At 42.1% G+C, this 26402-nt stretch overlaps 2 protein-coding genes across 2 annotated transcripts; one reads left to right on the top strand and one right to left on the bottom strand.

Moving 5' to 3' along the window:
- Positions 1–391: 391 nt before the first annotated feature.
- On the top strand, positions 392–19763 carry LOC120422257 (period circadian protein). Its single transcript, XM_039585654.2, has 6 exons — positions 392–618; positions 5277–5692; positions 5765–8076; positions 8149–8391; positions 12633–13061; positions 19203–19763. Exons 1-6 carry the CDS (start codon positions 524–526, stop codon positions 19449–19451), a joined length of 3744 nt encoding a protein of 1247 aa, XP_039441588.1. The 5' UTR covers positions 392–523; the 3' UTR covers positions 19452–19763.
- Positions 19764–19877: 114 nt separating this feature from the next.
- On the bottom strand, positions 19878–21154 carry LOC120422258 (N-glycosylase/DNA lyase). Its single transcript, XM_039585657.2, has 3 exons — positions 21004–21154; positions 20546–20947; positions 19878–20487 (listed from the first exon to the last, which is right to left on the bottom strand). The coding sequence occupies exons 1-3, from the start codon at positions 21087–21089 to the stop codon at positions 19878–19880; spliced, it is 1098 nt and encodes a 365-aa protein (XP_039441591.1). The 5' UTR covers positions 21090–21154.
- Between the last annotated feature and the right edge of the window lie 5248 nt (positions 21155–26402).

Here is a 26402-nt window from a genome sequence, read left to right as displayed (position 1 = left end):
AAGTTGATTTGTGGATAGTTTCATTGAAAAAAATACAGAAAAAGGAAAATAAAATCAAGCCCAGAATCAAAATTAAACATACTTAAATAATTATCAATTTTAGAAGAAAAAAAATATCCGAAGAACTTAACCCCAATTGTCCCTTGCGACTCGGAGCATAACCACTCAGAGAACAGTGATATAAGTCGTGCGTGGCAGGGTACGTGTACTGCTGCCAATAGGCAGGCACTAATTGAACTCACATTGCCGGGCACGTTTCGACCAAATCCGTCGACGAGTGTCACACAACCCCCTTCACAAATACAATTTCATTCTCAGTGCTTAGCTTGTCCAGGTCGGAGCAAACTATCATCGACTGGTATTTTTTCAGAATTGCGTCGAATTATCAAGTACATTACAACAAATAAGTGTGTCTCGCCAGAAAGTGGTGGTGAAGAAGGACATTCCAGGAAGATATTCATATTTCTCTCAATAGATCGAGATTTTTTTGTGGTGAAAACGTTGGAGGTACGGAGAAACGACCATGGAGAACATGGAAGGGGCCGAATCGACCCACAACACAAAGATCTCCGACTCGGGATACTCCAACAGTTGCAGCAACAGCCAGTCACAGCGGAGGTAGGTTCCGGTTTCCGTTAAAAAATATAAATGAAATGATTTATACAGTCAAGACTCGATTATCCGAAGTATTGATTATCCGATGGTTTGTAATGCATAATACAAAGATGAACATTTTTTTAATTTTCTTAATTTTAACATCACATTCGAGTCTCTCAGATTTCGGTTATTCGATTTTTTTGGTATTTTTTAATCCGGCTGAAACTTTGTTGGTGCCTTCAGTTTACCCAAAGAAGCCATTTTGCATCATAAATTCGTTCATATAATTTTCCATACAAATTTGGCAGCTGTCCATACAAAAATGATACGTGAAAATTCAAAAATCTGTATCTTTTGAAGGAAGTTTTTGATCGATTTGGTGTCTTCGGCAAAATAGTAGGTATGGATACGGACTACACTAAAAAAAAAATGATACACGGTAAAACATTTTTGGTGATTTTTTATTTGACTTTTTGTCTCTAAAACTTGATTTGCAAAACACTATTTTTATTTTTTTATGTTTAAGAGGACATCAAATGCCAACATTTCAGAAATTTCCAGGTTGTGCAAAAAATCTTTGACCGAGTTATAATGTTTTAGTCAATACTATTTTCCAAAAAATCGAAATATTGGTCGCCAAATTTTTTTTCGATGTAAAATCAAATTTGCAATCAAAAAGTACTCTAGTGAAATTTTCATAAAGATAAATATCAACAAAGTTCAGAAAAGCAAAATATAGAGAATTTTTAAGCTTTTCAAAAATATTTTTTTCAAAAGTGAGCAAACATGTGCACTATTTAAAAAAATAAAAACTGCGACTATTTTCAAAAAAGTTCCCTAAAAATGGCCTCAACTTGAAAACGGTGCACTTTATCAAAATTTTACTGATGTACTTTTGATTGCAAATTTGATATCGATTTTTTGAAAAAATCATTATTGATTAAAAAATTCATAACTCGGTCAAAGATTTTTTGCACAACCTGGTCATTTCTGAAAAGTTGGCATTTTATGTTCCCTTAAACATTTAAAAAAAATAAAAAAAAAATAGTGTTTTTTTGCAAATCAAGTTTAAGTGACAAAAAGTCACCAAAATTTTTTTACCGTGTATCATTTTTTTCAGTGTCGTCCATATCCATACCTACTACTTTTCCGAAGACACCAAATCGATCAAAAAATTCCTTCAAAAGATACAGTTTTTTTTTTTAATTTTCATACATCATTTTTGTATGGACAGCTGCCAAATTTGTATGGAAAATTATATGGACAAATTAATTATACAAAATGGCTTCTTTGGGCATATCGAAGGCACCAAAAATGTTTCAGTCGGATTAAAAAATACAAAAATTAAAACTTAAAAAAAAGACCGATTTCGTAGAGAATTGCTCTTATGCGACCTTATTTTTGTAATTTTAATTTGAATTGCTAGTTTCATCCCTGCCATTTTGATGAAAAAATATCTCAAACCCACTTTAATCTTGTTCAATGAAAAAGTAAATATAATCAATTCTGTACAAAAATAACAAAATGTTGTAATTCTGTATGGAGAAAAGGGGAGTTGAAAATTTAAAACTTGAAGGCGACGTGGTCTAAAAGGTTTCATCCCTTATCCCCGAATCCCACTTTCCCGAATCCCATATCCCCGAAATTCATTTCCCCGAAAATTCCACATCCCCGAAAATCATTTCCCCGAAAGTGCCACTTCCCCGAAAATCATTTTCCCGAAAATTCCACATCCCCAAAAATCATTTTCCCGAAAATTCCATATCCCCGAATGTCGAAAAAAAAAAAACGAAACTATTGGCACTACGCCCCCCGGGGCATGGCCTTCCTCTAACGTGGGATTTCTGCTCCAGCGCCTCTGACGAGACAGGAGAAACCCCGAATGTCATTAACCTGAATGGTCATTTAAACGAACTGCCGTTTTCCCGAATTTACATATACCCGAATGGTTACTTCACCAAAAAATTATTTTTTCCGAATGATGACCTAGATATAAACTAAATTGTTATTTAGGGATTTTTTTTATAAAAGTATGACGTTAATATTGAATTCTCCTACGTGTTTTGTAAGATTAAAAAAAAACAAATAACCGTAGAAGGCCATTAATAAACCACGCGGACACTTCAAGAGTGCGGGGTATTGAGATCATCCACGTTCCATAAAAAAAGATTTTTTTTGTAGCGGCCATTTTCAGCAAAGGACAATTTTCCAAAACGGTATCTACGTGGTAAGGATAGAACAGCAACGATAGCTTCATGCGACGACTCGATGCGCAGGATTCAGTTTGTTCTAGATTTTGTTTAACTGAACTAATTTGTCTTTATCAATTTTGGCTGGATGAAGGCTTTGAACAATTATTTTTTATTTTTTTACGTCCAATTCGAGTTCTGCGACCAACACTTTTAATCAAATCTAAATAGTTGATTATTGAATTACAAAAAGCATTTTTTGAAAATTTTTGCGGTAGTCTGGCCTGAACGTGTGTCAAACACGTTCTGACCTGAAATCCCTTTGGCCAGTTGTCGCACTTACATCAATTTGAATATTCAAAATTCAAGTGAAGCTCGGATTTTTTTGAACGTTCAATAGAGTAATCTACGTTCTTTCGTATTGCGTGTACGTACACAAAAATTAAGTGAGGTTAAATTTTGTCAGCCAGCAAAATCAAATGGTGCACTAGTGTGCGTACGCGAAACGTCATAAAGCTCTATTGTGGACATGATACTTTATTGATCGCTAATTCCCCGAACCCGGTTCTGGACAACGGCCATACCCGCCTGACCGGGTTCGGGGAAGTGGCGTTCGGGGAAATGGCCGTTCGGGATTATGGTCATTCGGGAAAATGATTTTCAGGGATGTGGAAAATTAGGGGAAGTGGCCATTCGGGAAAATGGTTTTTAGGGGAAGTCGCCATTCGGGGATGTAGCCGTTCGGGGAAATGGATCGTTCGGGGAAATGATTTTCGGGTAAATGACATTTCAGGAAAGTGTCTTTTCGGAGATGTGGCATTCGGGGAAATGTCTCTTCGGGAATGTGGGTTTCGGGGAAATGTCATAGATTCGGTCTAAAAATCAAAAAAATACGTATTTTGGGAAATAAAGTTTTTATGAAAAAAGTTGACTAAAAATGTGCAAAAAAAATCCATGTACCTATTTTTTCTCGATTTTCCTCAACAATACCTACAACTTTGCCCAAGACACCGAATTGATCCGAAAATTCACTCAAAAGTTACAGCTGTTTGAATATTTACGTACCATTTTTGTATGGACAGCGGCCAAAATTGTATGAAGACTTTTATGGGCGAACCAAGAACACAAAATAGCTTCTTTGGCCATAGGGAAGGCCCGTACAAAGTTTGAGCCAAAAAAAAAATACAAATAAAATCCATTTCCGGTTTTGGTAGAGAATTGCTCAATAAAAGGTGGATAGGAAATTTGGAGTTTTTATTTTTGATGGGCTGATTCTCGGCAATGGTTTGATTTAGTTTGAGATATGCATTGATTCTTATGTAGAATTGTTCAGGGAACACGATGGTGATCAAATAACATATATTTATATAAATATAAGGAATGGTTGAAAAACACGGTTTCAATTATAAACTGCAAAGAAACTATAATGGAAGGCATTTGAGGGTTGATATTTTATTTTTAATCAATTTCTAGTACAATTTCCTATAAAATGCAACCAGGAGAAAGTCTTTTGGTCTAATAGTTGTAAAGTTACGAGTAAAAGAATACAAAGTTTTTCAGAAAATCGTCAAGAAAAGGGCGTTGCAAAAGAAAGAAGGATGGTTCAATCGGCACAAAAAATGATTTTAGTTAAGTTTGGTCAAAATCGGTGGCCAAAAGTGAAATGACCCAGGTTTAATCAAGCTTTTTGCTGTTTGGCGGATCAATTTCTCTAGGAACCGCAATTTTTCATGTTTCTCAACGAGTGAAATTTTATTGGAAAAGTTTTCAAAACATAGTTCTGCTTGTTTGTTTTGTAGTAGATAACTACGCTGAAAACATAAAATTTTGTTGGCAGTAATTTGCGAAAACAAACCAGCAGAACTATGCTGCTGGTTTTAGCGAAAAATTCCGCTGGTTTAGAGACATTGCTGGCAAACATCAGCAAAATCAAAACAGAAAAATCTCTCTGCTTATTTGGAAATGGATTCCATTTCCGTGTAAAGAACTGTTTTATCGTTACTTCTTTAAAACCAGCCCTGATTAGGGCTTTGAAGAGGTTGTTAGATCCCCGTGTAAGGCCTATAATAGAAAAGTGAAAAACAAGCAAACAAAATTAAAAAGTGGCTGTTAAAACTGCTGTCCCAATTCGCCCCATGTGTCCCGATTGACCCCAGTTTACGGTATTTATTTTTTTAAAAGAACCGACCGATGCCTATCTTACCTATGTGCACGTAGATAGAGCTGAGAAGTGACTGAATTTTATATGAAAATAACTATAAAAAAGTCTGAATAAATGTGTATGGACTATGGAGAAAAAGTACGAAATAGCAAATAATTAATTCATCAAAACAGCCCGATCTCAATTATTCGAAGTGGTTATTTCTTCCGAGGACTTCGAACAATCGAGTCTGGACTGTTTGTGTGGAACAAGCGTCTGTGCATTAGAAAATTTAGCATACCAATTTACATTGCCCTAACAACGCCTTTTTTCTCCCCGCTCACACGCAGTGGCAGTTCCAAATCGCGCCACAGTAACAGCTCCAGCGGGGGCAGCAGCGGCTATGGCGGCAAAAACAACACCCCGGGAGCGATTCCCGGTCCCATCACGCAGCACCCGGTCATCAAGCGCACAAAGGACAAGGATCGCAAGAAGAAACGCATCCGGACGTCGATCGAGGCCAGCGGACCGGGAACGGCGACGGCGGCCTGCGGAAATGGCACCAATGGCGGAACCGGGGCCACGGAGGCGGACCAGTTGATGGCTTGTGACGGGGCGGGACCCGGAAGTGCGTCGGGTCAGGGCGAAACTGGGGCCACGACGGGTGGTCATCAAGAAATGAACGCGCAGCCAGATATGAACGAAGCGAGCAAACCCAACGGGTCACCTGCGACGGCCACGTGCGACGAACCGACGCTGGCGAGTGGTGAGGAATTTTGGGGATGGAGGGGGTTTGCGGTGGGATGTCTGAATGACTTTGTTTCTTTTTTCCTTTCAGATGAAAATCAAACAATGCATAGCCAACCGCAAGCGGAATCCGCCAACGTGATTGATGCGGCGATGCCGTCGAGCTCCGGAGTGGTTCCGATGGAGGAAGGTGGTGTAGAGGGGGAAGGTGTTGAGGGGCAGGAAGGTGCCCCGAAGACGCCCGCCGATTGTAACCCGCCGAAAGCCGCCAAACCGGAGGTTGAAGACGGATTTTGCTGCGTAATTTCGATGCTGGACGGGGTTGTTCTGTTTACGACGCCCAGTATTACGCGTAGCTTGGGCTTTCCGAAGGATATGTGGCTTGGGAGGTCGTTCATAGACTTTGTCCATCCGAAGGATCGGGCTACGTTCGCGAGTCAGATCACCTCGAAGGTGGTGCTGCCGTTGGGAGAGTCCAAGAATGGTTCGAATAACAAGGACCAGAAGAACTGTTTGTACGTGATGCTGCGCAAGTATCGAGGTCTGAAGAGTGCCGGTTTTGGAGTGACGAAGACTACGGTCAACTACGAGCCGTACTGCTTGGTGTTGACCTTCCGTGAGGCGCCGAATGACAACAGCGGTGAGGTGTCGCCCAGCACGGGACGTAACATTTTGCTGATCGTTTCGGCGACTCCTGTCAAAAGTGTGTACACTCAGCCTAACGAACGTATGAACGAGCGGAAGCTCAAGTTCAGCACTCGACACACTACGAACGGAGTGCTGAATTACGTCGATGGTAACTCGGTCGAGTCCATTGGATATCTGCCGCAGGACATTCTTGGTCAGTCCATTATGGAACTTTACCATCCGGAGGACATGCCGATCTTGAAGAAAATGTACGAAACGATCATGGTCAAGGGACGAACGGCGGGAGCTTCGTTTGTGAGTCAACCATACCGCTTCCGGGTGAAGAACGGCTGTTATCTCGTACTAAAGACCGAGTGGACCAGCTTTGTGAACCCGTGGTCACGAGAGTTGGAGTTTGTCATTGGTAATCATCACATTATGGAAGGTCCGTCCGATCCGGACGTGTTTGCGTTGCACTTTAATCATCAGCACCAATTTGCGGACGAGCTGCTGAAGGAGGCAAAAACGATCGAGGAGCAGATTTTGAGGCTGCTGAAGGAGCCCGTAACGAAACCATCCGATACGGTCAAGCAGGAAGTCTCCAAGCGTTGCAAAGCGCTGGCTTCGTTTATGGAGGAGCTTATGGACGAGGTTACGCAGCCCGAGCTTAAGCTGAACCTGCTGAACGAGTCGGATTTTACCTTCTCGGAGCGGGATTCGGTCATGCTTGGCGAGATATCTCCGCATCACGATTATTTCAATAGTAAGAGCTCCTCGGAGACCCCGCCGAGTTACAATCAACTCAATTACAACGACAACTTGCAGCGGTTCTTCGACTCTCGTCCGGTCATGAACATTGAAGAATCGCTGAAGAATGACTCGTCCGGTGGGACAAACACCGAGATCCAGGATGACCGGACGAACGTCAGCCCGAACCAGCGGTTCAGCGCAAGTGGAGGTGGCGGCAGTGGTGGCAGTGCGGGAAATTTCAGCTCCGAAAGTAACGCTCAAATGGACAGCACAACCAACACGACCAGCAACACTGGCACCTCGTCCGGCAGCGTACAACCGCCGACGTTGACGGAAGAGTTGCTTTGCCAGCACAACGAAGACATGCAGAAGGTGATGCTGAAGAGGCATCGCGAGGCACGAACCACGAGCAGAGGAGCGGACAAAAGCCGAAAGGGACCGCCGGACAAAGTGTACACGAACATCGCAACGCATGGCGTCAAGCGGGGATCATCGCACTCGTGGGAGGAAGACATGCACAAAACTGCAAAGCATCAGCACAATTCCAACCCCATGCGCGACTATCAACCACAATCCTCATCAGCGCAACACACGGTGCTGCCCAAACCCACCCAACAACGACTTCCCGTAGTTCCGATGGATACCTGCCGAGCAGTCGTGACCACAACGGCCGTAACCATGGGCCAACAGACGGCTACCGTTCCGTACAACCTGCCACGTGCCGGCGAAATGTGGCCACCCTTCTCCGTCAGTGTCACAACCGTCCAAACCGCCCAAACCAGCTCGTCCGCCAGCTTCGTCCCTTCGCACAGCATCTTCCCAACGTTGTACTACATCCCGGCCGCGGCTCAACCGACATCAACCAACCCAACCCTAAACCCCATCACCGTTCCGTACGTGGCCGGCATGATGTACCCTCATCCGCAACTCTACCAGCAGTCGGTCCTCTACCCACCGATTATGTACCACGCAATGCCCTACCAACCGGCTCCGCCACCTTGCGGACTAGCCTCCGATGCCCGTAACGTAAGCAAACCCCCAACCCCCCTCATTCAAACTCTCACCACTAACAATCCCCCCCCCCTCCACCCCTTTCAGAAACTACAACCGCAACCACCCACCTCCCAGAATCCGGTACCCGGAAGTTCCGGCCAGGTCGTCCCCGGTGACATGCCCGGCGGACGGCAGGTGCTGCAAACCATTCCACCGCCGGCGGGCAGCGGATCGCAGTCCCAGGTGGCGCTGACGTCCTTCCAGTGGCCACCCTCCCAGGCGACCTCAGTCAAGGCCGAACCGGGCTCCAACATGGGAAGTATTGCGTCTGCATCAATGGCAAATCGGGTAAATTACAGCGTACAACCGGGTATTCGACGACGACGACGACGGGCAATTTGAAGAGCTGTACACGCTCAAATGTGGAAATTGAAATTTGAATACAAATAATACCCAAAAGAGAGACTTAAAAAGTACAATTTAAATTAAACCTTATTTTGACAGATTCAGCAACGTAAACCAAAGCAAATGGCTTTTAGTTTCAATCTTTTCAGAGGAGGATTATCTTCTCTCGTGACATGCGAGAGCGACTCGCGTTTCTCTCGTTTCCTCTCGAATCAGAAGAAAAGGGGCAATGAGAGTTACTCTTTCGCTCACTGTCTTGCATTCAATATAATCTAGGGGAAGGTGCGATACGGTTGTCATGTAAGCAATTGCTAGTTAAAATCACATGAATTGAGAAATTGATTGCGGAAATCCAAACTTAAGTTTTGTTGCCAACTTATTGTATTTACGATCCTTTTGAGTAGCAGAAATTGAAACCAAATTGAGCACCTAAATATCTAATTTTAATAGCGGGATCCCTAATCAATTATAAACTTTGAAGTTCTAAACCGATTTCAAACATTGTGCTACTTGAAGTGAATAAATTGGTTGAAATTTGAGCTTCCACCAGCCATTTAATAGCGTGATAAAGCCATATTTCGCAAAGATTTTTCACTACATTAGTGTTTCAAGTGTAAAATACACAGTAAAAAATAGTGTGAATTTTGAAGGTGTAATTTTGGAAGGTTGAATATTACCTCTTTAATGTTGTAGTTTTACCTCAATTTGGAGAGTTACACCAGAAAAGTGGTAAAATTACACATTTTCAGAAGGGACCATCCATAAACCACGTGGACACTTTAGGGGGGGGGGGTGGGGGGGGTATGGCGATTGTCCACGTTCCATACAAAGCGATTGTCCACGATTTTTTTTGTATGGACAATTGTCCACGAGGGGAGGGGGGGGGGGGGGTTGAGATTTCCAAAAATGTGTCCACGTGGTTTGTGGATGGTCCCGAAGGAAAATTACACATTTTTTCTGACATTGAAGATGTACTCCTACCCAGTTGTAATATTACCATGATTTTTTTACTGTGAACCATTGGGTCAAATTTTCACAATTTTTATTTTCGTTGCACAGAATACTAATTTAAAAAAATTACATTCAAAATTTAGGTTACAAACAGTGTTGCGATTTGAGTGAGACGAACAGCTTTTCTCACTCGCGAGCGAGTGTAGTCCTTTCCTCGTGCTAGCCATTCGTTCCAAGATAGCAATTTGTTCATCAGGTTTATGAATGCGAACGACACGATGGTAAAGAGGTGTAACTTCAATAGTTGTGTTGTTTTCTTTCGGGACCATCCATAAACCACGTAGACACTTAGGGGGGGGGGGGGGGGGTATGGCGATTGTCCACGATCCATACAAAATACTTTTTTTTTGTATGGACAATTGTCCACGAGGGGGGGGGGGGGGTAACAGATTCCCAAAAAAGTGTCCACGTGGTTTATGGATGGTCCCTTCGTTGCCAACTCGTTTTACATCCCGCGAGCGGGCAACTTTTCTCGCGAGCTAGCCCGTTCGCGAGCGGTGGGGAGAACGTGCACTCGGCGAGTGCTCTCGGCAGCTCGCGACTCGTGGCAAGAACTCGAGGGAGATGATTTTTTTTTCTCGCGAGGGTGCGAGAATGACAACACTGGTTACTAACGACGAAAGTTTTTTTTTAAATTTTATGTAAAATTCTATTTTTATTTACAAAATACCTTATTTTTACAGAATAAACCAATTTCCTTTATTTTCAACAGGGGACCTAAAAACGCAATAGATAAGCGTTGTTTAAAATAAAGTACTAAAATGTTACAAATTAGGTTTTGAATATTCAATACGCACATTTTCAATTTTTTTTTAATAATACATTTTTTATAATTTACGCATTTAAAAAAAATGTATTAATGTATTGTATTTATCGTTGACAATGGACGAAAACTCATTTTTGAAATATTTCTAAAATCGACCCTGTTTGACAGGACGTTCCTAACTCTATCTAATTTGCTGATTTTCATTATTTAAACAACTTATTTTGTAAAACTGTTTATAGAAACTTACTTGCTTACTTCCTATTGAACTCACTCGAATTCTGCTCAGTATTGGGACTGATTATTTATTTACCCAAATTGTGTTAATCACCTTAAATTGTGTTGGAATTACGGGATCTTATCGGTATTTTTCGGTGAAATTAAACTCTCAAAATTAGAAGAAAGAAATGAAACTGATTGGTGGATAGGTGACTAGTGTTTTAGAAGCAGTGTGTCATCCAAATGACTCCAGGACGGTCAAAAGAAATGATCACACACCGATTTCAGTTGAAAATTCGTTTTATGAGCTGTAATTGAACGTCGAAGTGCTGATATGGCAACATTAGAGGCACGCTGGAATAAGATGCTGTTCCCCTACTCAAAATTGTTCATAAAATACCGTATTTTTTGGAAAGTATTCAAATTTTCATAATTTGCAATCGAACAACATTTTGTATGCATTTTCACTTTATTAGAGTTGCTTGGAAAAAACTAAAATTTTCACAAAATACCATATTTTTTGAAAATACTAAAATTTGCAATATGGGTTTGATACCCAAGCGAAATTTGGTAAACTTATTTAAGTTTTTTTTGTTGAGAATACTAAAATATGGGTTTTAAACGAAGCGAAATTTTGCATGCTTACATGCATTCAAATGGTGTATGCTTCATAGAAAATTGCAAATAAATATTGCAAATTATTTATAAAAAATCTAATATTTTCAAAAAACGATGTTCTGTGAAAGTTTGATTGATTTACACAAAAATAATATCATGAAAATTCTTCAAAATTTTGCTTCCTTTGTGAATTTTTGAAAATTTCATTATTTTCGTAATTTGTAATTTGATAAAATTTGAGTAATTTGAGAAAATTTGAGTACATTAACAAAAAAAAATCTGTAATATAATGAAAATGCATACCACATTTCGCTTCGTTTGATACTCATATTGCAAATTATGAAAATTTTAGATTTTTCATAAAAAAATCTAATAATTTGAAAGTGGGTAACAAATTCCGCTTCGCTTTTATTTGCAAATTATGAAAATATGAGTATATTCGAAAAATATGGTATTTTGTGAACAATTTCGAGTATTAATACTTGAAACTTAATATATTTTCAAACCATATATTCTTAGTGAAAGCATTGAAAATTTAACATGATATAGTTGAATTAAGTCGATTTTAGAAACATTTTAAAAATAAGTCATCGTCCACTATCGGCGATAATCGATATTTTAAATGAGAAAATACAAAAAAACGTTACTTAATCCACCTTTAGGTGGTTGGTGCCTTCCTCACATTCATAAAGTCAATACATTCAGTAAAAATAGCAACATTCCCCCTTAACATGTTTAACAAATCAACTTTATTACTCATTTCTTTTGATAGGGTTCGCAGACCTTCAATATTTCTGGCTCATCGGCAAGATCTGATAAAAACCCTATCCAACGATAGTTCGAAGGAAGATTCAGACAATATTTCTATCACAAAATCTGAAATCCGGCCTCCAAAAAGTGTATAAATAACACATAAGTGCTAATAACTTTTGATAGGGTTGTCAGATCTTCGATATTTTAGGCTCATTTGAAAGGTCTTTCAATTATCTAACTAACGACGGGTTGCATAAGGGACCCGGACATAATTTTCATTGAAATATCTGAGATCCGGCCTCCAAAATGTGTACAAATAACACAGGGTTCAAATCCCAGCTCGGACAAACACAACTGGTGATCTTTTCCCTTCTGGATTCGATTGCTTAGTAAATGGAAGGTAGTGTATCGTCACAAGCTGGACCATTTCACGACATCTATGACCTACGGAATGTTAACATTAAGTTGAAAAATAGCCACTCAATCTGCTTTGTTATTGCGACCCCGATACTCTTCATAGGTCATGGGGAAAAAATACTAACTAGCTGGGAATTAAGAAAAAGTATGCTGGAGAGATCATCATTTAGAAAATTATTTTATTTGTTATTTTTCTTTATCTTTTTTTATTGAATATAAAGAATAACTTTGTTATTCTAACTTTAACCTAAACATCTCATTACGTTCAATAATCATTAACGTGAAAAAATACTCATTTATTCGAAATTTGCAACATTGCTGCCGTCTTTGGTAATCTCAAATTCGTTTTGAGCACCGCAAGCAACCTTCCCGTGACTGATACCAATATCTTTGCGTTGATTAGGCATTCTCGGAATCGTCGAAAAAGGACCACGCCGGCTCGCCAATGATCTCGAACGTCGACAACGACTTCCAGCTGGACATGGACCACCGCCTAAAAGTGCGCCCAGGTTGCACCGCAACAAAGATGCTAACCGTACACGGCAACAACAGCGACGACATGGACGAGTCCAGCTTTTCCAGCTTTTACTCGAGCTTCCTCAAGACGGACAACTCGTCCGAGTGCAATGGGGTGGACAAGGGCGGCGAGTCGGGCGAGATGATCTGGGACTGCGGCTCGCACAATGTGGTGCGGGCCAAGCGGCGTCCGAACCCGCCCTGGCTGGACAACATCTGCCAGACGAAGGACCTCATCTACCGGTACCAGATGAACGAGCGGTCCATCAAGGAGGTGCTGGACGCGGACCTGATCGCGCTCAAGAGTGTCAACCAGGTTGGTTTCGCATTTTTACTATTATTTTTGAACTATTTGATGTTCATGAGAAAAGCTTGAATTCTCATGTTTTGTGTTTTTATCCTTACTTTCATTTCTTAGTGTTTTCTTGTTGGTTTATCTCATTTTTCTGTACGTTTCCAACGGTTTTAGGCTTAGTCTACAACCCCATTGTACATCACTACACATCATCTGTTGTATATCTTCTCTTCTGTCATACATTTTTCATTATTAGAATTGTATTCAAACATAAAGCATGCATTTTTTTAAATACCTTTATTTTTATTGTGGTAAACTGCCGTTCTACGCATAATTGTCCCATGTTCAAAAAAGTGCAACTGAGAAAAACGCGATTGAAATTTTTCGACCGATTTCTGTTTTTCTACGCATAATTGTCCCGTGGGTTCTTATTCGCCCTATGTGTCCCTAATCGCCCCAGTTAGCAGTTTATCACTCTTATTTGTGATCCTCTTGCTATACAACAGGCAAACAAGGCATAATGCTTAGTAAAACTAATGATTCCGTGTAAGAAAATACTTGGTGGGACAATTATGCGTAGAAGTTCAACGATGGGACAAACAGACTTGGTGTTGTTTTTGATGTGTTTCCGAACAAAGTTCCAGATTTTATGTGTTTTTCTTAAAGTACACATCAGACTAAACTTAAAAATGGCATAAAGTCAAAATCGTCAAAAACTGACATGGGACAATTATGCGTAGAACGGCAGTAAAGCTCAGTAAAAAAACTGGTCCAAAAACAGCCGTTACCGTCAACTGAGGCGAATTGATTTTTTTTTTTGAAAATCCCTCAAAAATATCAAAGGCTAAAACTGTTGTCCCAATTCGCCCCATGTGCCCCGATTTTAGAAAGATTGTTTCAATTTCAATTAGTTTTTATTAGTAATTAATCACTTCACAATTTCGTAATTCTTATAACCTAAAAGAGTTTTAGAGTTTTAGTTTTTTTTTATTTATTTCAAACCAGGGTATTGTCGATAGTTGCTACACACCAATTTCTCATTACTGAATTCAGTTAGCCGTTACCGTCAACTGAGGCGAATTGATTTTTTTTTTTTTGAAAATCCCTCAAAAATATCAAAGGCTAAAACTGTTGTCCCAATTCGCCCCATGTGCCCCGGATTTAGAAAGATTGTTTCAATTTCAATTAGTTTTTATTAGTAATTAATCACTTCACAATTTCGTAATTCTTATAACCTAAAAGAGTTTTAGAGTTTTAGTTTTTTTTATTTATTTCAAAACCAGGGTATTGTCGATAGTTGCTACACACCAATTTCTCATTACTGAATTCAGTTAAATTTACTGAAATCTGCACTACTGAAATTTTCAGTAAATGAAAACTTGCTAAAAAAACAATTGAAAATTAGTGTAGCTAGCTTATTAACTTAAAAAATGAATGTAAATTTAAAGTAGTTCAATAAAGAGACGAGTTGTTCCTTTTAATTCCGCTATATATTTTAATATCTTGACAGATACGTATTTCGTCTACTACTTGCAGACTTCATCAGTGTTCTGTTCTCGACTGAAGGTTCATCGCTGGTGTATCCATATTTGTAGTTACTGTAGGTACTACCTCCTCGTTCTTCTTTTGTGCCTGTATAGGTAACAGCTTAAACAGCCACGTTGAGCCGTTACCTGAATCCTTGTTGAGTAAACGTTTGTTGCCTGCCTTGAAGATTTCCAAACTTTCAGCGACAGCCAGCTTCGATGGGTTAGTGATGTGTCTTAAGATGACCGCGTCGCTAGCTGTGATGTTATGTTTTTCCTCGATGATGTGTTCGGTTACTGCTGACTTGAAATGGGGGACAAATCCTTTCCGTTTTTCCTCCATGGCAATTTTGACATATGTGTGTATATGCTCATCCAACCTGGTTTGCAGCAATCTCTTAGTTTGTCCAATGTAGCTCATATCACAGTGGCCGCAGGATACCTCGTAGATGCCGGGTTTGCCTAAAGTCGGTATGGGGTCTTTCGTTGAACCTAAGATGGATTCCAACTGGCTGTTTCTACTGCTGAACACTAAATCGATGCCAAATTTAGCCAGTTTTTGTCGTAATGGGCGTGTTATCCTGTAGTCGAATTCTACTGCTGCTCTTCGCAGTGGCTCTGCTGATGGCGTAAGGGTTGTGAGTGAAGTTCTGTGCAGTTTTCTTTCCTTCTTATCGATGATTGCTTGGATAGTTGTTCTGCTGTAACCGTTGATTTCCGCTGTTTCAAATATGTACTCCAATTCTTTCTGTTTTCCTGCTTCGCTGAGGGGTAAAGTTGTCATCCTATGTATAAAATAATGATATGCTGCCATCTTATGTTGGAATGAATGGTTTGACGTGGCTGGGATTGTTCTTCTGGTGTTTGTTGGCTTCCTGTAGATCTCGAAAGAAAACGAAGATGGGCAACCTGGTTCTCTTAGGATCAAATTCAAATTCAAATTCGGTTTTATTGGTGAATAATCAAGATACAATAAGTTCTTTTGAAGTACAAAACAGAGTTTTGGAGTTCCTTTCAGCTGTGTGTTACATCATAATCCATTCTCTTAGGATCAGGATGTCTAAGAAAGGTAACTTTCCTTCGACTTCCATTTCATAAGTGAACTTGATGCTCCTGCGTGCACTGTTTATGGTGTCCAGTACCGTTGTTAGTGAGTCCCTTTTGATGATGCAGAAGATGTCATCTACGTATCTCCACCAACGTTCTGGTCGTCGAACACCGAGTTACACCAACTAGCCACAAGATTAGGACGAAGGGTCATACGGACAGCAAAATCATCCGGAGGGTGGAGTTAGAGCTTGTCAAAGAGAGCATCAAAAAACTCTACGGTAGACTGAGTATCAAAACTCTCGAATGCTATTCACTCCATCTGAAACTAGCCAAAGAATTCCCCATCGAATTCGAAGCTTTTTTGACGAAGGTTAAGGTAGCCGAGAAGTGCGAATCAGAAAGGAAACGCAAGATACTGGACAACAAATTCCGACAACTGATTTCCCACATTGCCCCTACAATGAAACCAGTAGTTAAACCCTTAGAAGAGTTCGTTGTTAATCGTTCTTCTGAAACTTTTTCAGAAGAACAGTTAACGTTACTCAACAAAGGTCTTAAGTACGCGGTATCATCAAAACCAAACCTGGAAAACATTGTTATCGACATCGAAACTGTTATCAATGCTAACAGCATCGACGAAAAACATACAAAACCTCCCCCGCTCCTTCCAGCACAAATCAACAGCGTCAGGATGACGGTATCCAAATTAATACGAGAAGCAACAACAAAACACCAGGACAACGCCGAAGTACGAGTAGTGAAGGAACTCAAGGAGAAACCCGTGTACTACCTAAAAGCGGACAAGGGAAACCGGGTAGTAATCATGGACCGGGACGAATACGACAAGGAACTTCTTGAGAAACTCGGAAACAGGGAAAAATATTCACTACAACGAGGATACACGCTAATCGATATGGTCAAAAAAGTAGAGAACACCATCAAAGAATGTGCAGGCCTTTTGAAATCGGTTGGGAAAACTGCAAAATCGTTGAGAGTACCGAACCCAACTCTACCAAGGATTAAAGCACTACCTAAAGTGCATAAACCAGGCAACGAGATGCGAGAAATCATTTCAGCAGTGGATGCCCCAACCAGTCGGATCGCAAAGTGGCTTGTCGAGGAATTCAAGAGTATGCCGAAACCCTTCCCGAGCCGTTCGATCATCAGTTCGCAGGTGTTCACAAAGGAGCTCTTAGAGTCGGGACCGATAGCTGAGGATGAAATAATGGTTTCCTTCGACGTAACAGCACTGTTCCCAAGCATACCAGTAAAAAACGCAATAGGAACTCTACGGGATTGGCTGCAATCACAATACGAGGGAGAACCATGGAGACAAAAAACGATCCAGTATATAACATTCGTCAAATTATGCATGGAACAGAGCTACTTCCAGTTCAGGGATTGCATCTACCAACAGAGGATGGGAGCATCGATGGGTAACCCACTGTCACCGTTCATGAGCGATGTTTATATGGCAGCTTTGGAACACGAACTACAAACCAAAAACCTACTACCAGAACGTTGGTGGAGATACGTAGATGACATCTTCTGCATCATCAGCAGGGACTCTTTAACAACGGTACTGGACACCATAAACAGTGCACGCAGGAGCATCAAGTTCACTTATGAAATGGAAGTCGAAGGAAAGTTACCTTTCTTAGACATCCTGATCCTAAGAGAACCAGGTTGCCCATCTTCGTTTTCTTTCGAGATCTACAGGAAGCCAACAAACACCAGAAGAACAATCCCAGCCACGTCAAACCATTCATTCCAACATAAGATGGCAGCATATCATTATTTTATACATAGGATGACAACTTTACCCCTCAGCGAAGCAGGAAAACAGAAAGAATTGGAGTACATATTTGAAACAGCGGAAATCAACGGTTACAGCAGAACAACTATCCAAGCAATCATCGATAAGAAGGAAAGAAAACTGCACAGAACTTCACTCACAACCCTTACGCCATCAGCAGAGCCACTGCGAAGAGCAGCAGTAGAATTCGACTACAGGATAACACGCCCATTACGACAAAAACTGGCTAAATTTGGCATCGATTTAGTGTTCAGCAGTAGAAACAGCCAGTTGGAATCCATCTTAGGTTCAACGAAAGACCCCATACCGACTTTAGGCAAACCCGGCATCTACGAGGTATCCTGCGGCCACTGTGATATGAGCTACATTGGACAAACTAAGAGATTGCTGCAAACCAGGTTGGATGAGCATATACACACATATGTCAAAATTGCCATGGAGGAAAAACGGAAAGGATTTGTCCCCCATTTCAAGTCAGCAGTAACCGAACACATCATCGAGGAAAAACATAACATCACAGCTAGCGACGCGGTCATCTTAAGACACATCACTAACCCATCGAAGCTGGCTGTCGCTGAAAGTTTGGAAATCTTCAAGGCAGGCAACAAACGTTTACTCAACAAGGATTCAGGTAACGGCTCAACGTGGCTGTTTAAGCTGTTACCTATACAGGCACAAAAGAAGAACGAGGAGGTAGTACCTACAGTAACTACAAATATGGATACACCAGCGATGAACCTTCAGTCGAGAACAGAACACTGATGAAGTCTGCAAGTAGTAGACGAAATACGTATCTGTCAAGATATTAAAATATATAGCGGAATTAAAAGGAACAACTCGTCTCTTTGTATTCACAGTAATGCATTCTGCTAAAACGCTCAACCAAACCACAATTAGTTCAATAAAATGTTCCAATTTTTCAAACAACATAATTCAAATTTACTCAGAAAATTGTTGTGTTGAAAATGCGTTTTTGTAATATTTAAAATACAGATTAGGTGTCGGAGTCGGAGTTGGAGCCGGAGTCAATAAATTTTGGAAAGCTAGAGTCGGAGTCGCTTGAAATATGACCCGACTCCGCAGCCCTGATTCTTACAATGGATTTGCCAAGAGAGGGAAAAAATATTTAAAAAAAAAAACTTCGAAGTTAGCTAAGAAAATGCATAGAAATAGAAAACTGAAAACTGTAACCTGGGGTGAATCGGGACTACAGTCTGAATAGGGACAGCAGTTTTTAGAGCACTTAAAGCTTTTAAATTTGAAAATGGATGTACACATTTTGTTGGCCAGAGTCTGTTCTAACCAAAACCAACCAGAAAAATCAAAATATTGTGCTCCAACATGGTTAAAACTGCTGTCCCGATTCGCCCCATGAGTCCCGATTGACCCCAGTTTACGGAAGCTTAAAACAGTTTGTTAGACGTTAGAGTTTGTTTGACGATAATATTACCGAGCCTTGCCCTAGATGTTTCGCGATTACCTAAAAATATGACAATTCTATCTCAAACTTTTTTACGCCTCCAAGTAAACAGGTAGAGCATTGAAAAAATAATCAATCGACAACACTATTTTTAAATCGATTTTTTTGTTTTGTTTTATTGAAATCAAATGTTTAGTGGTACGAATACGAAATTCCTATGCTTTTTAATTGATTTTGTTATACGTAATGATCTCACGTTCCACGTTTCTTTGGCCCACAGTCATCCCTGCTGGCGCTCACAATCAGATGTGCACGAGTTCGTTTAATCACCTGTCCCATTTCCACTCTAGCCCATCCTGGTCAACGACCAGCTCGGTCAGCTCTACCTGGATCTCGAACTGGAGGGCCTCTCGGCCAAGTTGTCCCTGAGCGACACCACCTCCGGCAGCAGCAGCGACGGCAGCGAACCGCAAAGTCGCACCAAAATGGTGAAACGCAACATGCGCTACAACAAGCTGGTCATGATCTACGAGGAGAACGCGCCCTTCCCGCCACTGCCCCTGCCGCCGCTGCTGTCGAAGGCGACGGCGGCCAAATGACCGACGGTTGGTCAGCACTTTCAGCGCCGACATTTGCTGCCACGTTGAGACGACGACAACACAAAAGAAATGCACTCAAATCGTGTTCCAGTATTATACTCTTTTTTGAATATTGCGAAAAGGACGCGATTGGAGTGAGCACCTGAATAAGGACAACTTTTTGTCCACAAGGAACTGTTTGCCTATAGTTAACTGTGACTGTTTTAATACAAAGCTGTAGATTTTATAATAGTAAGTTAATTTTGTGTACTTTTTGTAAGGACATAAATAAAGTTTTTATCGATTTTATAACAGATTCAGTGTTCAGAACAAGTCAATTGAAATTGTAGGTTGTCTATCAAGTTTTGAAGAAGCATCAAAATATTACTTGGCGTTCGGATCATAATAAAACCACTTACCTTAAACGTTGCTCAACTTTATTCGCCACTATCGCTTCCTCTTTTTGTCCGGCTTGGCTTTGGTCAGTTCCACCACTCGTTTTGTTCCGCCACAACCTGCCCCCTCTTTGGCCGCCTCATCCTGCTTGAACTGCCTCAGGTCGGCACAAAACAGCACCGTCTGGGCCCAGCCCGCCCGCTCGCCGTAAATCTCCCGAAACTTGTCCCCGATCTCGCCGTACAACCGGCCCGTAATGCTTTTGGTCTGCTTGCCGCCCAGCTGGGGCAGATAGTGCTTCGCGATCTGGAACACGTGCGTGTCCACCGGAATGGCCTGCAGGTGGTTCAGCGACATGAGGCAAATGCAGTCCGCCACCTTGGGCCCGATCCCGGTCAGCGTGAGCAGCTCCCGGTGGGCTTCCTTGTAGTCGAGCCGTTGCAGCGTGCGGAACCACTCGAGGCCACCCTTCGAGACGATCTCTTCGGCGGATTTCTGGATGTACTTGGCGCGATAGCCGAAGCTCAGGTCACGCAGGTGGGCTTCCACCGCCGGTGGAGCGAGCCGGGCAACGTCCGGGAAATTGTAATAAGTGGTGCCGTCGTAGTCGCAGATTTTCTCCCCGTAATGCGAGCAGATCTTCTCCACCAGGCCGGAGATCCTGGTAAAAGAGTCAATCTCAATCACAAATTTCAACCTCCCCAAACTCAAAGTCCTACCTGGCAATGTTGTTATTCTGGCTGCAAATGAACGAGACCAGATTCTCCACCGGATCCTGGTCGAGCTGCCGCACGGCGTAGAACTGATCCGCGCTGCTCTCAAAGTGCACGTGACACTTGGTCCACTGGCGGTAACATTCCTCGAGATCCACATCCAGCCTGAAGTAAATCCGCAGCAACTGCTCGTAATAGTTCAGCGAATACAGCAAATCTCCCCCGACGCCCGGTGCACGCTCCGGTTCGGAAACCTTAAACCTGATGGCCGCCGATGTTTCCTTAACCGGATACGGAAGTTCGCCCACGATTCGGTACAGCAGCTCGGACTTGGACTGCTTCAGAATCCAAACGATGTTCGCAAATACGCCGACAAATTCGTCCGAACAGGTGCCGTGCGATTTCCAGCTGAAAGTTAGGTCGATTGATTGATTTCAAATCTTTACATTGGCGAATCAGCTTACCGGAAGCTCTGCCCGCCGGTGAGGGTCGTTTTCAGCTGCAGCTGGCTGCTGAGGCAGGGTATTTTCTGCCACGCACGGGAGGCCATTTCGGGAACTTAAAAAGTAGGCAAATTAATTTTAATTGAAAGTAACTAATTTTGATTTCGAACAGCCAAATTCCAGAAAATCACTACAAAAATGTGAGTAAACAAATCCGCGCTAAAATTAAACGTCTTATTTTGCTAAGGTCTGCCTGCCCCTTCTGACGTCTGACAAACAGTGATGCCACCCTGACTGACGGACAAGGCCGACAACGGCCCGAAATCCGTCCGACGGCTCGACAAAACGGCCCGAATTCCGACGGTTTGTCCGACGGAATTCGGGCCCTTTTCGTGCGTATATGCAACACTTTGTCCGACGATCGACGAAATCAGCTTTCGAGAAAATCGACGTTGACGGGCCGTTGTCGGGCCGTTTTCGGGCGATTTTGTTATTTAGAATGTCCTGCCATTATCTGACGTACATTTTTCGGATTTTTTTGGTTTTGTTACAGGAAAAAGTAATTTTTTATATGCAAGCGATTTATTTTTATTGAACTCATTCTAACTACTTATAATTATAAGACACTTTAATCAATGAACTGGTTTCTTGGTGATTTCTTGGTGGAAATAAGTAATTGAAATTAGAGTCTGAAAAATTAAATTGAGAGAAAATTAGACACAAATAGATGGTTGTTTTCAAAGATTCTTACCAAGTGTATTGGCTGATGATCGTCTTCGATGATGGCCACCACGGTTCTGCGTCAAAACACGAAGTACCGTGAAATCCCTCTGCTTCATTGCCGTTCATTAAAATGTTTAACCACACTGTGCCCACCTTGGCAGCCACCCACTAATCACCAGAAATTTCACAAATTTTACTGAAAATGATTAATTTTTCCAAAGGAAAAAAATGGACCAAGTCAAATTGAACTGTCATCGAATAACGACGCCTACTATTATAAACACGAACTGCAAATGTCGCATCTGACAGTCGATCAAACGCACGACAAACGCCCGAAAATGGCAGGACAAGATCGACTTCGAGCAGATAACGCTTCGAATCGCCCGACCGCGGGACTTCAGTCCATCAGGGCACCCTGATGGACTGAAGTCCCGCGGTCGGGCGATTCGAAGCGTTATCTACTTGAAATCGATCTTGTCCTGCCAATTTCGAGCGTGTATCCTGCGTTTGATTGACTGTCAGATGCGACATTTGCAGTTCGTGATTATAATAGTAGGCGTCGTAATTTGATGACAGTTCAATTTGACTTAGTTCATTTTTTTCCTTTGAAAAAAATAATCATTTTCAGTAAAATTTGTGAAATTTCTGGTGATTAGTGGGTGGCTACCAAGGTGGCTACAGTGTGGTTAAACATTTTAATGAACGGCAATGAAGCAGAGGGAATTCACGGTACTTGAAAAATAGGTCAAAATTTGAGTTTTGAGGCAGAACCGTGGTGGCCATCATCGAAGACGATCATCAGCCGATACACTTGGTAAAAATCTTTGAAAACAACCATTTATTTGTGTCTAATTTTCTCTCAATTTCATTTTCAGACTCTAATTTCAATTGCATCATTTCCACCAAGAAATCACCAAGAAACCAGTACATCGATTAAAGTGTCTTGTAATTATAAGTAATTAGAATGAGAACAATAAAAATAAATCGCTTTCAAACAAAAAATTACTTTTTCCTATGACAAAACCAAAAAAAGCCGAAATATGTACGTCAGATAATGGCAGGACATTCTAAATAAAAAAGTCGCCGGAAAACGGCCCGACAACGGCCCGTCAACGTCGATTTTCTCGAAAGCTGATTTCGTCGATCGTCGGACAAAGTGTTGCATATACGCACGAAAAGGGCCCGAATTCCGTCGGACAAACCGTCGGAATTCGGGCCGTTTTGTCGAGCCGTCGGACGGATTTCGGGCCGTTGTCGGCCTTGTCCGTCAGTCAGGGCAGTTATGCGCACGGCGATTGAAGAATCTTTCTGCAGACTTATTGATGATGTATTTTAAGCAAAACAAAATAAATGGGCCAATGTGAGTTAGTAAACAAAGAGTGTATCCTACTCACTCTTAAGGAGCGTTCTTTTATTACGTAACGCAGTTAGGGGTAGAGGGGGTGTCGGCGTCAGTTACGAAATGTTACGAAAATTGGGGGAGGGGAGAGGCGGTGGGATGAAAAATAATGTTACACAACGCTAAATTTTCATAAAAGGGACCATCCATAAACCACGGATGGATGGATCGTGGACAATCGCCATACACCCCAACCTCACCCCTCCTAAAATGGATTATGGATGGTCCCTAAGCACTAGTAAGAATTTGCAAAAAGACCTTGTGTTATGCGTTACACGAGGGGGGGGGGGGGGGGTGTAGGGGTGTTAGCTCATCTGTTACGATTTGTCCCGGTGGCATTTTTCGAGACGAGATTTGTCTGATCACGCCTTCCGTCGGACGGAGTAAATGTTGGCCCCGGTCTAACCTAGAGGTTAGATCGTTTGCTCAGTCCATGTGTAGGAATCGTTTCCCGGGTCCTGTCCCGGTGGAGTCGCTGGTTGGCAGTTGGACTCACAATCCAAGGGTCGTCAGTTCGAATCTCGGAGTGGATGGAAGCCGAGGGGCAGGACACATCTAATTGATTATCTTTACGCTAATCAATTAGCGCAGATTCTGGTTGATTAGCTAATTAATTAGTGCCTATTTGACAGCGCATTCACACCTCATATCAAATGATCTTGACCTATCTTGACGTGTGCAGAAATGAAGTTCTGTCAGTTCAATGTTATGATTTTTCCTCGCTGATCGCAGACAAAATTGTTGAGCATAATCTGGTCAGTCGGGCCAGGAATTCGTGTCCGGTCCGGTCAGATTGTCGTGACGGGAACCTCCAAGGGAACCTCTGTATATCGATCTGGATGAATTTGAATGAAGTCGGAAGGTGAGTGAAACATAACATTTAATAAATAGAACAGTGAGGTTATGTTTACAATTTCAGGTTCCTCGCCGGCTGCCTCCAGGCAACGATCGGCACAGCAGCCAGCCAGCAGCACCGGCCAGCTTGTCGTCCACTTCAACTGCTCGAAATCAATCGACGGACGGAATCAAAGCTCACGACCCTCAATCCCACTCCAAGTCTGCTCAATAAGTAGAAGCAGCAGCAGTTCCGCGACGAAAGTACTCCCCGAATATGCGGCAAACTCGACACCGAAATGAATTTGAACTACCGCCAGGAGCAGGAACAGTTGCTAAAACAACATCAACAACCTCAGCAAAAATCGGACAAGCTAATCCAGCGAAAATATTCGGTCGACGAGAAACCCACGATGCCCACTTCGACTCACCTTCGCCAGCTGACGTACCAGCCGAGGTTGTGGTGGCCACTGCTGTCCGTTAAGAATCTGTCACCAGCCGAACCGAAACAATCGCCTTCCAGTCACGGAGAAGGAAACCGAAAAAAGTAGCTCGCCCAATGTCGAACCGTTTTCTATCGCGGAAGAAGCTAGTGAATCCGCATCAACGGAATGAAATTCCCTTCCGAGGGTTTGTCGAGTGGGTCAAGTTCTAACGTGCAGGGCAGGAGTCTTGCCAGTTGAACGCCGTACCTGCAGAAAATTGGGAGGACCCGGAAACCTCTTTTATCTGTGTTCGGTCTGCGAGGAAAGCCGCGTTCCGGTGAACAACGAGATGTTCTACTGGAATTAGTGGCGATGCTCGAGCAGGCTTCGGTCGAGGACATTGTCCAGCTGTTAGTCGGCCAATGGTGCTCAAAATGCCTGGTGTCGCGAGTGAACATTCGGCCGTTGACGTGGAATGTGCTGTAAAACTTAATCTGATAAAATTTAATAAAAATTTAAATTTAATTTGTAATTTGTAATTTGTAATTTGTTGGTTTATTGGGTACGACAACTTGTTAGTTTACACTGTTAATCAGGTCAAGGAAGACACTTTAGGAAATTTAGAAAAGTTACAAAGGATCCAATTTCGGTTTTACTGCACGAAGATAGGATCAATTTCTTGTGTCTCCCGCGAACACCTTCCAGAGATCGAGCTTTAATTAGATGGTCCTGGAGTTTCTTCCGCAACAGGTACCGACCGATAATGCTTCCATCGAGAAGTTATATTTGTCGGGCGTAAATTGTCTAACGCCAGAGACTTGGCCAAGACCGTAGAACCGGTACTGAGATGTGCGTCATTCTGCGAAATCAATCCATCCGAATCGAGCAGCTTTCGGGATAACAATTTCGAGACGCTTCGTGGCTATGGACCTTCATGGAAGTTGCGGGGATTTTTGACGTTGAACAAATATAATAAGAAATTAAATGGTTTTCGAAGTCCTGGTTGTTGTAGCCGCTGAGTGATATGATCACTATGACCGTCCACTGTAATTACGGCAGTGCAGATTGCCAAAATATCGACATCGACGTGGGTCAGTTCTTGAGCGTGCCTTCAGTGTACTACAACTTAAAACAAATCCAACTGCTCCCCATCCCCCCATGTGTTAAAATCATTAAGTTTATTTCATACGTAATCGCTACATTTAAAATATACTCCTCATATAAGTGGTGCACTCTTAGGACCATCTGACTGTCCGATAGAGGCTGGTTGCGGCTAGTTCACGATGGGTGACACCGGGGAATCTCTCACACGAAGCTCGATAACCTCAAACAATACTCGCAGCGCTGCTTCGTCGGAGAGTCCGTTCACTAGTCTGCCGTTTCCGAACCGAACATTTCCGCTAGATTGGGGAGTGCGTCTCACCAACAAAATCAGCTCTCATGACCTACAACTTCGGCAACTAGCTAATTCCAACGCTTATGATCGCCTGCTCCAGGTCATTCCGCGGGGCACTTCCGCATCACTTTCCACTACTTGGCGATGTACTTTGTCCAGATGAAATCGTGCCTTCCTTCGTGATGCACCGGAATATTTAGAGTCTGCAAGGTTTAAAAAACAATCACTCGCAAGTTCCACACAACAAAATAAACTTCCCCCTTCGTACCTGCCGGAAGGCGATAGCCTACTGTATCCTCCTCCGGTAGAGGTCGAACTTCTCAGACCATTTCGAGAGAGGGGAAACAAGTTTTCTACTTGCCTATGCTGGGAAAGAGGACAATCACGATCCAAGGACTGTTACGGAAAAGCGAAAATAAAGTTTACGCAGCAACCACGCGTTTATATTTTTGGTTTGTTTTGATGATTTTGACAGATTTTTTTCAGCCCAGGGTAATGCAATAGGGTGGGAACGCGTTAGTTGATTAGCGTTACGCTAATCAACTAGCTGATAATTTGTAATCAATTAGCCGAATATGTTAGTTAATTAGGGCATGTGTCTCACCCCTCGATGGAAGCTCAGGTGTAAAAAGATGTTAGCAAT

This window comes from Culex pipiens, chromosome 3, assembly GCF_016801865.2.
Source record: "Culex pipiens pallens isolate TS chromosome 3, TS_CPP_V2, whole genome shotgun sequence".
NCBI lineage: Eukaryota > Metazoa > Arthropoda > Insecta > Diptera > Culicidae > Culex > Culex pipiens.
This window is presented reverse-complemented; position numbering and strand designations above follow the sequence as displayed.

Excerpts from the sequence above, each read along its gene's own strand:
- LOC120422257 (XM_039585654.2), top strand. The coding sequence starts at position 524 with ATGGAGAACATGGAAGGGGCCGAATCGACCCACAACACAAAGATCTCC. Across the intron at positions 619-5,276 it reads AACAGCCAGTCACAGCGGAG|TGGCAGTTCCAAATCGCGCC; the intron begins GTAGGTTCCGGT and ends GCTCACACGCAG. Across the intron at positions 5,693-5,764 it reads CGAACCGACGCTGGCGAGTG|ATGAAAATCAAACAATGCAT; the intron begins GTGAGGAATTTT and ends TTTTCCTTTCAG.
- LOC120422258 (XM_039585657.2), bottom strand. The coding sequence starts at position 21,089 with ATGGCCTCCCGTGCGTGGCAGAAAATACCCTGCCTCAGCAGCCAGCTG. Across the intron at positions 20,948-21,003 it reads ACCGGCGGGCAGAGCTTCCG|CTGGAAATCGCACGGCACCT; the intron begins GTAAGCTGATTC and ends CCTAACTTTCAG. Across the intron at positions 20,488-20,545 it reads CAGAATAACAACATTGCCAG|GATCTCCGGCCTGGTGGAGA; the intron begins GTAGGACTTTGA and ends CTCTTTTACCAG.